A 12,321-nucleotide genomic window follows, 5' to 3' on the forward strand; every position below is an offset into this window, starting at 1 on the left:
CATTAAGTGACTTCACCATTCCATGAAATGCTCTCTGTTCCAAAAATTAAAGGCTGGAAGATGAAAGATAAAATCTTTGATTTATTTGTAGTGAACCTATATATCACACATACCCATGCACATATTTTTGGGAATGCACTAATTTTATTCCAAGAATAAGAAAATCTCCAAAAAAACAAACTGACCACCCACCCCCTTTAAGAGAGAAGACAGCTACATTCCCTCCATCACTGCAGGTATAGCAGGACCTGCCTATGCAATGAATGAGCAGCTGAAAGAGAGAGGTGAAGGGACCCGGAAGCCCTGGCGGAAGTGATGTTTAGTCATGTGCCAGTGATGTGACCCCCCCCCCAAAACACCTCCGACGACCGAAAATAGTCCCACTACCCCGCCAACCCAATTCCAATTGCCAGTCAAACCCGGAAGGAGGGTGCACCGGAAAGACGAGCTTTGTCTTTATTTGATTGTAATAATCGATGAGGTGGGATAGGGTGGGGATTGTTCGTGTTTTCCTTGGGGTGTGACGTCACCCCAGTGATCCGATGGTGTGGGTGGAGGGGCGGGTCACCGGGCGGGGGTGGGGAGAAGGTAGTGCTCCGCCGTTTCCGGTTTTCCGCCATTGCGGCTCCCGCTGCGGCTCGGGGCCCCGTCGACGGTTTATAAAAGGGAGGCTGCAGGAGGAGGGGGACAGGAGCAGTAGCTGCTTCAGGTGGGTGTCTGGATGGTTAAAGAAGTGGCTGCCCCTTGCTGGCAGAACCCGCGGGAGTTGATGTCATTCGATGTTGTATCGTATTTATTTTATTTTTCAGATTTTTACACACATCTCTATCCCTTGGTCTCATTATTTTTTTTGCGTCGCTGCGTTCTTCTCTCGCCGGAGAATTTTTTTTTTTGCCTGCTCTTTGACTCGGCGAGAGCCAGCGTCGTCTGTCGACATGGCTCAGATTCTGCCTATCCGCTTCCAGGAGCACCTGCAGGTAATAAACTCGTCAATTTAGTTAATTCACTAATCGATTACTTTAACTGTTTCAAATCGTCACCTTTCCTTCCCGCAATCTAGGCCTTTCTTTCAGCCCGAGTCCTGGGTAAATGTCATCCCCTCCACCCACGTACAGCCTCTCGGGCACTCCCGCTTGTAATCTTCGACCCCACCTCCCTCCCTTCTGTCTGGCTCTAGGTTATTCTTAATCCCTGATTTGCTTCCCTTGCGCTGTATCCCCCGTGTTCTTGAACATTTTTCTCCTTTTGAACTATTTAGTTCAACCTTGGGATTACACCGTGGCACCGTTTCACAATGTCACTCGTATGAGGAAATATGTTAGTGTTCGCACAATTTTTTTTCCAACCAATATCTTGTTTCCTCTAACCCCCGCCCTGGTTTAAAGCTATACCTTCCTGGTGGCACAAGAAATACTATGCACATCTTATGCTTCTAAAATAGATTTCAGGCCCTGAATTACGTTGGAGTCGCTCGTGTAAACATTCCTACTGCTACCCATATGAAGTTTTTCACCCTAACAATGATTGTCCGTCTTTAGTCTGAGATCACCTGTTTAGAATTTGAATAGCTTTTCAACGAACCTGCATTTTAAAAATGATTTTGCACTATAAACAAATGCATTGATTTTGTTCCCAATATTTATGTATTTTATTGGGAAATGAGTTATATCTTAAAACTAGTTGCAACTTTGCTTTGTAAACTTTTGTCTAGCTGTGATTACAAAATAGTTGTGACAGTTCAGCCCTTTAATTTGAAGTTATTCTGCTTGATAAACTTATAGATGTGTTGGTTTGTTAAATGGAGTAGTCTACACCAATTTTTAATTGGTGCAACAAATTTGAAATTTCTCAACATTACCTTTTAGTGTTCACAATTGGTGTTGGTGGATGAATTCTTCAATTGCTAACTTAACCTGTGTAGCACCCTTCACAAAACTGAAGCTTTAACACTAAGGTTTCATTTTTTTTCCTGAGTTACTTGTAGAGTTATTAACAAATCTAACTGGGTGTTACTTGGGTTGATGATGTAAAGAGCTTGGAATGTGAAAAGTCAAGGTTTGCCATAGCTATCATTGCTACACCAATGATCAGGTTGATCTTTCACTTCAAGTAGGGCTGAAGTGTTTGTTGTCACATGGTTTCCTAATTTTAGAAACAAATAGGTGTGGGCAAAATTTATAAATCTGTACAAAGCACTAGTCTGAAATATGTAGACATGTCAACCTATCTTTTCCTGATGCTAAATCACTATTTTCCTGTGCCACTGTAAAGCTATTGGTCTGACTAGGGACCCAAATATTTGAACTTGTCATTCTAAGGTGTAGGGTTGCAGATGGATTGCTGTTCACTTTTTTCCTCATTGTTAGCAATGTCCTGTTAGGCCCCTGTACAGGTGGTTAAAACTTGACCAGATGCTAGATAACACCTGACAAGGTATCAATGCAAAAGGTTCAATACCTATACTTGTATCTCCAAACTTTGAAAACTTTGCAATTCAGTGGATAATTTGAATTAATGTAGTGTATATCTAGTCCTGTGACAATTTGCAATTTAAATGATGCCTTTCCAACTGAAATCGCTTCCACATGAGAACTTGGCTTCTAAATCATGTCAGTACCAATAACCTTTCAGAGCTGGTTTGTCTTTGAGTTCAGCCTTTTGGGCTGTAAGTAAAACATTAGTCCCAGTTAGATTAATGTAGCTGTGTAGACCTTGTGAGCAAGGATGTAAGCTACAGAATTTTTGACTGGCTTTATGTACTTGAGTATGTGAGGCAAGTTACCAAGTTTGTTGTGGTTCTGCTCGCCGAGCTGGGAATTTGTGTTGCAGATGTTTCGTCCCCTGTCTAGGTGACATCCTCCAGTGCTTGGGAGCCTCCAGTAAAGTGCTTCTGTGCTGTTTCCTCTGGCATTTATACTGGCCTGTCTCTGCCACTTCTGGTTGTCAGTTCAAGCTGTCCGCTATAGTGGCCGGTATATTGGGTCCAAGTCAATGTTGGCTCCCAAGCACTGAGGATGTCACCTAGACGGGGGACAAAACGTTTGCAAGACAAATTCCCAGCTCTGTGAACAGAACCACAACAACGAGCACCCGAGCTACAAATCTTTACCAAGTTTGCTGATAAAAGCAGGCTAAAAGTGATATTTTAGAGCTAGAAATGGGTTATTTTTGTCGACAAATAGCTTATCAGAAAGTCATCTCTGGGGCAAATGGCATTGCAAACAATCCAGTCCTAGAAGCTTGAACAGTTGCAGGCATACTCAGGCTTTCGTTTGTTCCTTGCAAGCCAAAGTCAAATGTAACTTATCAAATGTAGTGGCTTGAAATTAAAAATCTCCTTTGGAACTGAGTATTGAAACCCATTGGTTAATGTAGCAGTCCTACTTGCAACTTCTGAATATCTCAGTTGAAGTGTTCTCATTGAATAGAGAGCTGATCTGAAACCAGAAAGCTGGCTTGTCAAACCCATCTACTTCCGGTAGGTGTCTGGCACAGAAGCTAGTTTTTTTTAATGACTGCAAATACAATTGCAGCATTGTTTCCAGCTGTGTGCTTTATTTTGGCTCCTTACTGGCTGTAGTATTTACCAATAGCTCAGTGCCAATATAAAGTGCTAACCATTTATCTGAAGTTGTGGCAGTTCTCTTGGCAGCTAATGGATTTTTAAAATAACATTGGGGGTTCAATTGATCTAAAGAAGTTCCCTTTTTCTTTGAACTGAGGCACTATGTAGGCTTAATCTAATGCAGATAAGTTCAGCTGCCTGCATACTCCTTCCAAATTTCCCTTCTCAAATTGTATAGTTCATGTTTCTTTTGTAGCAGTAGGTCTAACATTCCACAATTGGATGTGAGGAAATGCTTGACAGTCCTCACCAAGATTTTAGTGCAGTCGTTTTTAGTCTAAAAAGCTTTTTTAGACACAACACTTCAGTATAAAGACTGTTTTTCTCCACTAGTTGTTCAGCCTGATCATTGCAGTCTATGGTGTTTTACTCTTTTTGTAATTATGAAAATAAACGTTGTTGACTCAAGCTTCTGTCTGTAGGTTGACTTAAAATGCCCTCAACAGGTTGAGATAGCAATTTTTATCACTGGACATCACTGAATCATAGAATCCCTAACAATGTGGAAGCAGGCCATCAGCCCACACTGATCCTCCAAAGAGTATCTCTCTCTGACCTGACCCATCCTGCAACCCTGCATTTCCCATGGCTAACCAACCTAACCTACACATATGTGGACACAATGGGTAATTTATCATGGCCAGTCCACCTAACCTGCACACCTCTTGGACTGTAGGAAGGAACTAGAGCTCCTGAAGGAAACCCTTGCAGACAGGAAATGTCAGACTCTACTTGCCTGAGGCTTGAATGGACCAAGTTTATGGTGCTAGGGTAGCTGTGCGAACAACTGAGCTACCTTGTTGCCCTGTACTGGCTGGCCACACTTTTTGCATGTCTCTTGTTGCCCTTGATTTGCTTTCTTGAACTGCTGTCTATGCTGTAGGTACAAGTGCAGTGCTAAGGAGGAAATGCCAGAATTTTTGACAGTGAAGTAACAGCAAATTTCCGAAGGTGGTTACCTTTAGATTGAAACACCAAGATATTTGGGTGAATGGTCTGAAAAGTAGAGGCAGTGAACCTCAAAATTGCTGTAACTAAGTACAGCTGCAGTGCTGCCACCTTTTTCTAATTAGCAAATTCACATTGAAATATTTCATCGCTACCCTTGACCTCTGTGCTATTGAGGCCCCTACAATCAAAATCCTGGAGGTTACTATGATCAGAAACCACATCCTTAAACTAGGAACAGAGTAACTCGTCAACTCACTTGAATGTAGAATCATTTTTTTACTCTTTACATCTGGGCTAATATAATTGGCAGCACATCTCTAAACATACCCCTCCTGATGCACAACATGCTACTGCAGATTGACGCCTTGGACAGTACTAGTCTGATCACGACTTCTAACATCTAGAAGTGAGCAGCTAATGCACAGCAATGCCTCCAGCTGCAAATGACTGTCCAGGTCAGTCAATATCTTGACTAGAAACCTCCTCCTTGTCACTAGCCTCACTCTTTGTGACATTTCTCATCCATTTCTCAAAGGTTGGGCTTTAAATGAAGGGCCTGCCAAGAATGTCCACACTGAATAAATTCCTTTAGTCTTTAGACCTGCCAGCCTGAGAATTGAGTTAGGACTAGGTATGTATGCAAGTAAAAAGCACTAGTGAGATTTCACTCACCAGTTGATAGGTGGAGTCAGGCTAGCTAGAAATGTGAATTTGAGGGAGTTGGAGTTGGAAGAGTAACTTCAATTTTGCCTATACTCTGCAGGAAATCTTTTAAAGATTCATCAATAAACTTTTTAAATAGATGCCAAAATCTTCAACTGGATTCAACAATCAAATTCTAGAAATATTGAAACCACCAATCTGTAGCATCTGACATTAATTACTAAAATTATTAGTGACCTACCTGTTGGGTGCTGCCAGACCAGGTTAATATGCATAACTTGCATTTGGCCTGCAGTTAATATCCTAAACTATTTGTCTTGTACTTACCAGGGCTATGAGACTTCAGCCATTTGTTGCTTCAGTTGCTGTCAGCAAGGCCAGAGGCTCATCAATGGCATGCTAAGTGTTTAGGTGCATAGTGAAGGAGTTGAAAGCACCTTAAAACCTTGTTGGTTTCCTAATGCGCTAGATTAAAGTCTGCATCAAAGACCAGTGATTGGCTTCCTGTTGCAGTTTTGGTGCTTTAAACAGCAGTTTTGCATCCTTCCTGGAACTGAGTGAAGTGTACACTTTTTGCTGATAGAAGTAATCTTCAGGAAAATGGTAAACTGTGCACAACTTTTTTCCTCAAAGGAAAGATGCATCATGTAAAAAAACACTTGTTGGGTTTGGCGTTTTTGACTGACTATCCTGAACTTTTATTCTTAAATTGCCACACTTGACCAGAAAATCCATGGTTTCTATTCCTTAAGCTTGATTGTATACTATTGGAGATTAGTCCTTTGAAATCTAATTACTTTTTAACTTTAAAGTGAAATAGGACAATCTTGTTTGGTCAAGTAAAATACATAGACATCACCTCATTAGTAGAGATCTGCCAAGGGCCTTTCCCTTTAAGGTTTCTAGTGCCTGAACCCCTCTGTCATGAATTACTGTAGCTAACTTTTTATGAATATACTGACTAATATCTGCCATTGGGTATGGTTTTGTTTTTAAAGTAGCCCCTTAATGGTCTTGGTGCATTTTCCCTTGAAGACTAAGGGAAAATTCTATGCAGTCCATAACTGAAGGACTTTAGTTGATTAAAGATTCTTTTGAAGTGTAGGCATTTGGGGAATCTATCCAATTTTTGCAAGCCATGGTCTTTCTATTTGGATAATAAATGCCCATGTATGCCAGTAGGACTCTACTGCACTCCAGGTTATCATTGGGTCAGTTGTCTATTTAAGGCAAATTTTGCATCTTGATCAAAAAGCAATGAGTAGTGCTCAATCTAGAATTAAAGTGAGGACTGCAGATGCTGGCGATCAGAGCTGAAAGTGTTGCTGGAAAAGTGCAGCAGGTCAGGCAGCATCCAAGGAGCAGGACAATTGATGTTTCAGGCATGAGCCCCTCAGAAATGAGGAAAGTGTGCCCAGCAGGCTAAGATAGAAGGTAGGGGGAGAGGGTATTGGAAATGTGATAGGTGGAAGGAGGTTAAGGTGATAGGCTGAGATGGGGGCAGGGAGGTAAAGAAGATTGCAGGTTAAGAAGGTGGTGCTGAGTTTGAGGGTTGGGACTGAGACCAGTTTGGGGGGGTGGTGGCAGTCAGGGGAGGAGAAATGACCTCATTCCTTTGGTTGGAGGGTTCCTAGGCAGATGAGGTATTCTTCCTCCAGCTGTCATGTTGCTATGGTCTGGCAATGGAGTCCAAGGACATCTCCTTGGAGTGAGAGGGGGAGTTGAAGTGTTGAGCCATTGGGTGGTTGGGTTGGTTGGTCTGGGTGTCTGAGGTGTTCTCAAGCATTCCGCAAGTGGGTGGCTTGTCTCCCCAATATAGAGGAGGCCACATCGGGTGCGGCAGATGCAGTAAATGTGTGGAGGTGCAGATGAATTTGTGGCAGATATGGAAGGATCCCTTGGAGGGAAGTAAAAAGGAGGGGAGGAGAAAGAGGGAATGTATGGGGGAAAGTTGGCAGTTTTTGCGCTCACAAGGAGGTTGAACAGTTCATCCACTTTACCAACACCTTCCACCCCAACCTCATATCTGGACTGATTCAGACTCCTCCCTCCCCTTCCTAGACCTCTCCATTTCTACCCACTCCCCACCTCTTCCTCCGCTACATTGATGACTGCATTGGCGCCACCTCGTGCTCCCGCGAGGAGGTTGAGCAATTCATCAACTTCACCAACACATTCCACCCTGACCTTAAATTTACCTGGACTATCTCTGACACCTCGCTCCCCTTCCTGGACCCCTCCATCTCCATTAGTGACGACTGACTTGACACCGACATTTTTTACAAACCCACTGACTCCCATAGCTACCTGGATTACACCTCTTCCCACCCTATCTCTTGCAAAAATGCCATCCCGTATTCCCAATTCCTCCGCCTCCGCCATATCTGCTCCCAGGAGGACTATGTCCACCATAGGACACACCAGATGGCCTCCTTCTTTAGAGACCGCAATTTCCCTTCCCATGTGGTTAAAGATGCCCTCCAACGCATCTCGTCCACATCCTGCACCTCCGCCCTCAGACCCCACCCCTCCAACCGTAATAAGGACAGAACGCCCCTGGTGCTCACCTTCCACCCTACAAACCTTCACATCAACCAAATCATCCACCGACATTTCCGCCACCTCCAAAAAGACCCCACCACCCCTTTCCGCCTTCCGCAAAGACCGTTCCCTCTGTGACTACCTGGTCAGGTCCACACCCCCCTACGACCCACCCTCCCATTCTGGCACTTTCCCCTTCCACTGCAGGAACTGTAAAACCTGTGCCCACACCTCCTCCCTCACCTCTATCCAAGGCCCTAAAGGAGCCTTCCACATCCATCAAAGTTTTACCTGCACATCCACTAATATCATTTATTGTATCCGTTGCTCCCGATGTGGTCTCCTCTATATTGGGGAGACTGGGTGCCTCCTAGCAGAGCACTTTAGGGAACATCTCCGAGACACCTGCACCAATCAACCAAACTGCCCTGTGGCCCAACATTTCAACTCCCCCTCCCACTCTGCCGAGGGCATGGAGGTCCTGGGCCTCCTTCACCGCTGCTCCCTCACCACCAGACGCCTGGAGGAAGAACGCCTCATCTTCCGCCTCGGAACACTTCAACCCCAGGGCATCAATGTGGACTTCAACAGCTTCCTCATTTCCCCTTCCCCCACCTCATCCTAGTTTCAAACTTCCAGCTCACTTACTGTCTCCTTGACTTGTCTGACCTGCCTATCTTCTTTTCCACCTATCCACTCCACCCTCTCCTCCTTGACCTATCACCTTCATCTCCTCCCCCACTCACCTATTGTACTCTATGCTACTCTCTCCCCACCGCCACCCTCCTCTAGCTTATCTCTCCATGCTGCAGGCTCACTGCCTTTATTCCTGATGAAGGGCTTTTGCCCGAAACGTTGATTTCGCTGCTCGTTGCTGTGCTCTTCCAGTACTCTCCATTTCTATCTCTGGCGACCAAATCAACACGGACACTTGCTATAAACTGACCGACTCCCACAGCTACCTTGACTACACCTCCTCCCACCCTGCCCCCTGTTCCCAATTCCTTCATCTCTGCCACATCTCCCAGGAGGACTAGTTCCAACCCAGATGGCCTCCTTCTTCAAAGACTGCAATTCCCCCCCCCCCCCCCCCGACATGATTGATGCTTTCCACTGCATCTCCTTCACTTCCCACTCCTCTGCCCTTGAGCTCTGCCCCTCCAATCACACCAGGACAGAACCCCACTGGTCTTCACCTACCACCCCACCAACCTCCATATACATCATATCATCTGTCATTGCTGCCACCTCCAAACAGACCCCACCAGGGATATATTTCCCTCCCCTCCCCATCAGTATTCTGAAAAGACCACTCCCTCTGACTCTCTTGTCAGGTCCACCCACCTCCACACCCTGCAACCGCAAGAAATGTAAAACTTGCACCCACACCTTTCTTTACCACCCCCCCCAAAAAAAAACCTGGTCTCAGTCCCAACCCTTGAACTCTGCACCACCTTCCTAATGTGCAATCATCTTTGTGACCTCTCTGGCCTATCACCCTCACCTTGACCTCCTTTCACCTATTGTATTTCCAATCCTACTTTTTTATCTTAGCCTGCTTGGCACACTTTCCTCATTCTTGAAGAAGGGCTCATGCCCAAAACATCAATTCCCCTGCTCCTTGGATGCTACCTGACCTGCTGTGCTTTTCCAGCAACACATTTTCAGCTCCATCAAGAAGTGCTTCATTTCAGTGCAATCTGAATCTAAAGGTGACAATGAAGTTTTGACAGCTTAACTAACTACTTTAATCTGGGACTAACCAGGCCTTTCTTGTGATGAGTGCTGTACAATAGTTAGTACTCTTGCGTAGGCCAGTTTAACTATTCATTGTATATTCTACAGCTTTGCAGCATTGTCTTTAAGCATTATTAACAACTGAGCTTTTTTGCCTTGGTCAATATTGTAGATTGATCTGTTTGCAGCAATTACTACAAATTTGCCAAATAGGGGAGGCAGGAGACTTAATCCCCATTCCATGTAGCTTCTCTGACTAGAGGAATTTTTCTCTAACTTTATCCAGGTGTCAAGTTTTTGAAATTCATATCCTTTAAAGGCTTTGCCCATCTATATTTGAGTCTGTTCTCTATGTAATGAAGGATTTTTTTATCACTGATCTGACTGCTTGCCCACTTATTTTACCCTGCATTTTGAGTGCTTGTAATTTAACAAGATATGCCACCACTTCCTCTAGTTTGAGGTTTTTCCTCCGATCCTTAATACTTTATGCAATTGCAACACACCAACTTCTGAACAACCAAGTTTTTTATTAAACACAGTACAAACATTCTGGAGGAACCTTTAAAATATCCTTTGCAGGGCCTGCAGTGTTCAGATTCCTCTGAACAATGGAACAGTCCTTTCCAAGACCATCTTCACTCAGTAGTGCCCACGTGAGCCCCCTCCCAGCCAAGCCCTTGGGCACATGCCAGTCAAGACAGTGCAGTGACCTGATCATCTCCAGAAATATGTAAATCACCCTTAATGGCCAAATCTGTTGTGAATAGTTTTGACTACAGCAAGTAGTCAATTCCAACTGATTTCTGAAGAGGATAAAGTAAATAGATGAGTGTAAACTGGCATTTGAATAAATAGAAATGGCTGTGCCAGGAGATAGAATGCAAGGATTTTACATTCCCATCTGTGGAACAGACATCCCACCCTAGCCTCAAAATACAATTTCCTGTAAGACAGTGTGAATTAACTCTCTTTATCTCCAGTTACACCCAACCCTTATTGAGAAGCTCCATCTCAACTGTTAATACTTAATCACCTGGTCAGATGTTATTCCACTTTTGGACTAGGTGGGGTTTTAAATCCAGGTCTTCTGCCTAAAGGGCAGTATTGCTGTCATGAACCATTTTATTCATGTCTTAGCTATGCTACTGAAACTGATATCAGTTACAACTGACTTGGTAAACTTGCTTTAAGACAAGATTCCCCAGTGTGGAAACGGGCCCTTTGGCTCAACAAGTCCACACTGACCCAAAGAGTAACCACCCAAACTCATTTCCCTTTGACTAATGTGCCCAACACTAGGCAACTCTTTTAGCATGGCCAATTCACCTGCCCTGCACATATTTGGAATGTGGGAGGAAACCCACATAGACACTGGGAATGTGCAAACTCTTTGAGGGAGTCTTAAAGTAGATAGTAAGAAAGGATAGACTGGATCTGAATTGGAAGAACAATTTAGTTAGTACTAGGCAAAGCTTTCAAAAGTTAGGTGGCAGATGTTTACAGGTAAAGGAATGGCTGGAAAGGGTCCATCTTAATGTTAAGATGGAGGGTGAGACTGTAGGTATAGGAATGCTGGATAACTAGAAATTGAGGCTGCTTCCTTGAAGAAAACCTATGTTGGGTATAGGTAGAAATCAAGCTGATCTTGGTATAAAGACAGGAGTATAATTAAGCAGGAAATCAAGGCAGAAAGGGGGAATGGGTTTTGGCAAATAGGATTAAGCAGAATCCAAAGGGATTCCATAAATGAAGGACAAAAGGGGTAAGTAGGGAGAGAATGGGGCCCTTCAAAGATCAGCAAGGTGACCTTTTTGCATCTGTTTACCATGGAAGATAGAGAATGGATGGTGACATTGTGTTTTTAAAAACAATCTCCATATTAGAGGAAGTGCTGGATGTCTTGAAATGCAAGAAGGTGGATAAATCCCCAGGACCTCATTCCAGTGTACCCTGAACTCTGCTTCCCATGATTGCTGGGCCCTTTGCAGAAATAATTGTATCATAGTCGCAAGTGAGGTGCCAGAAGACTGGAGGCTGGATAATGTGGTGCCATACCTTAAGTCATAAGGAAAAGCCAGTAAACTATAGACTGGTGAGCCTGATGTTGGTGGTGGGCAAGTTGAGGGAATCCTGAGGGACTAATTTAATTTCTTTAGAAAGACAAGGACTGATTGGGGTAGTCAGCATGGCTTTGTGGGACATAATGTCTCAAGCTTGACTTTCTTTGAAGAAGTAACAAGATTGAGGGCAGATCATGAGACCTAATCTGTATCAACCTCATTGTTGACAAGGTTCCCATGGGAGATGGTTAGCAAGACTAGATCTCATGGAATACAGAGCAGACTAGTCATTTGGATACAGAACGGACTTTAAGGTAGACAGGGTGGTTTTTCAGACTGGAAGCCTGTGACCAGAGTGCCACTAGGATTAGTGATGGATCCACTTGTTTATATAAATGATTCGTGAATATAAGTTTGCAGATACCAAAATTGGAAGTGTAGTGGGGAGCAAAGATTATCTTCAGTTAAAATTGGATTTAGATTGATCCTTCAGTGGGCTGAGTGGCAGATGTAGTTTAATCTGGATAAATGAGGTGCTGCATTTTTTTGGAAAAGCAAATCTTAGCAGGGCTTGTACACCTTAATGGTAAGGTCCTGGGGAGTGTTGCTGCACAGAATTTGCAGTGCAACTTCATAGCTCTCAACATAGTTGCAGGTAGATATAGTGAAGGCATTTGATATACTAACATTTATTAGAGCTTTGAGTACAGGAGTTGAGTTTCTGTTGCACCTGTACAGGAT

At 43.8% G+C, this 12,321-nt stretch overlaps 1 protein-coding gene across 2 annotated transcripts in view; it reads left to right on the top strand.

Moving 5' to 3' along the window:
• Positions 1-596: 596 nt before the first annotated feature.
• cltcb (clathrin, heavy chain b (Hc)) overlaps positions 597-12,321 on the top strand; it is a 62,724-nt gene continuing 50,999 nt past the window's right edge. For both annotated transcript variants that reach the window (XM_072590016.1, XM_072590017.1), the window contains exons 1-2: positions 597-709; positions 810-977. In XM_072590016.1, coding sequence (XP_072446117.1) covers positions 936-977 — 42 coding nt within the window. In that variant the 5' untranslated portion in view covers positions 597-709; positions 810-935. The remainder of the gene's footprint in view (positions 710-809; positions 978-12,321) is intronic.

This window comes from Chiloscyllium punctatum, chromosome 19 (genome assembly GCF_047496795.1).
Source record: "Chiloscyllium punctatum isolate Juve2018m chromosome 19, sChiPun1.3, whole genome shotgun sequence".
NCBI lineage: Eukaryota > Metazoa > Chordata > Chondrichthyes > Orectolobiformes > Hemiscylliidae > Chiloscyllium > Chiloscyllium punctatum.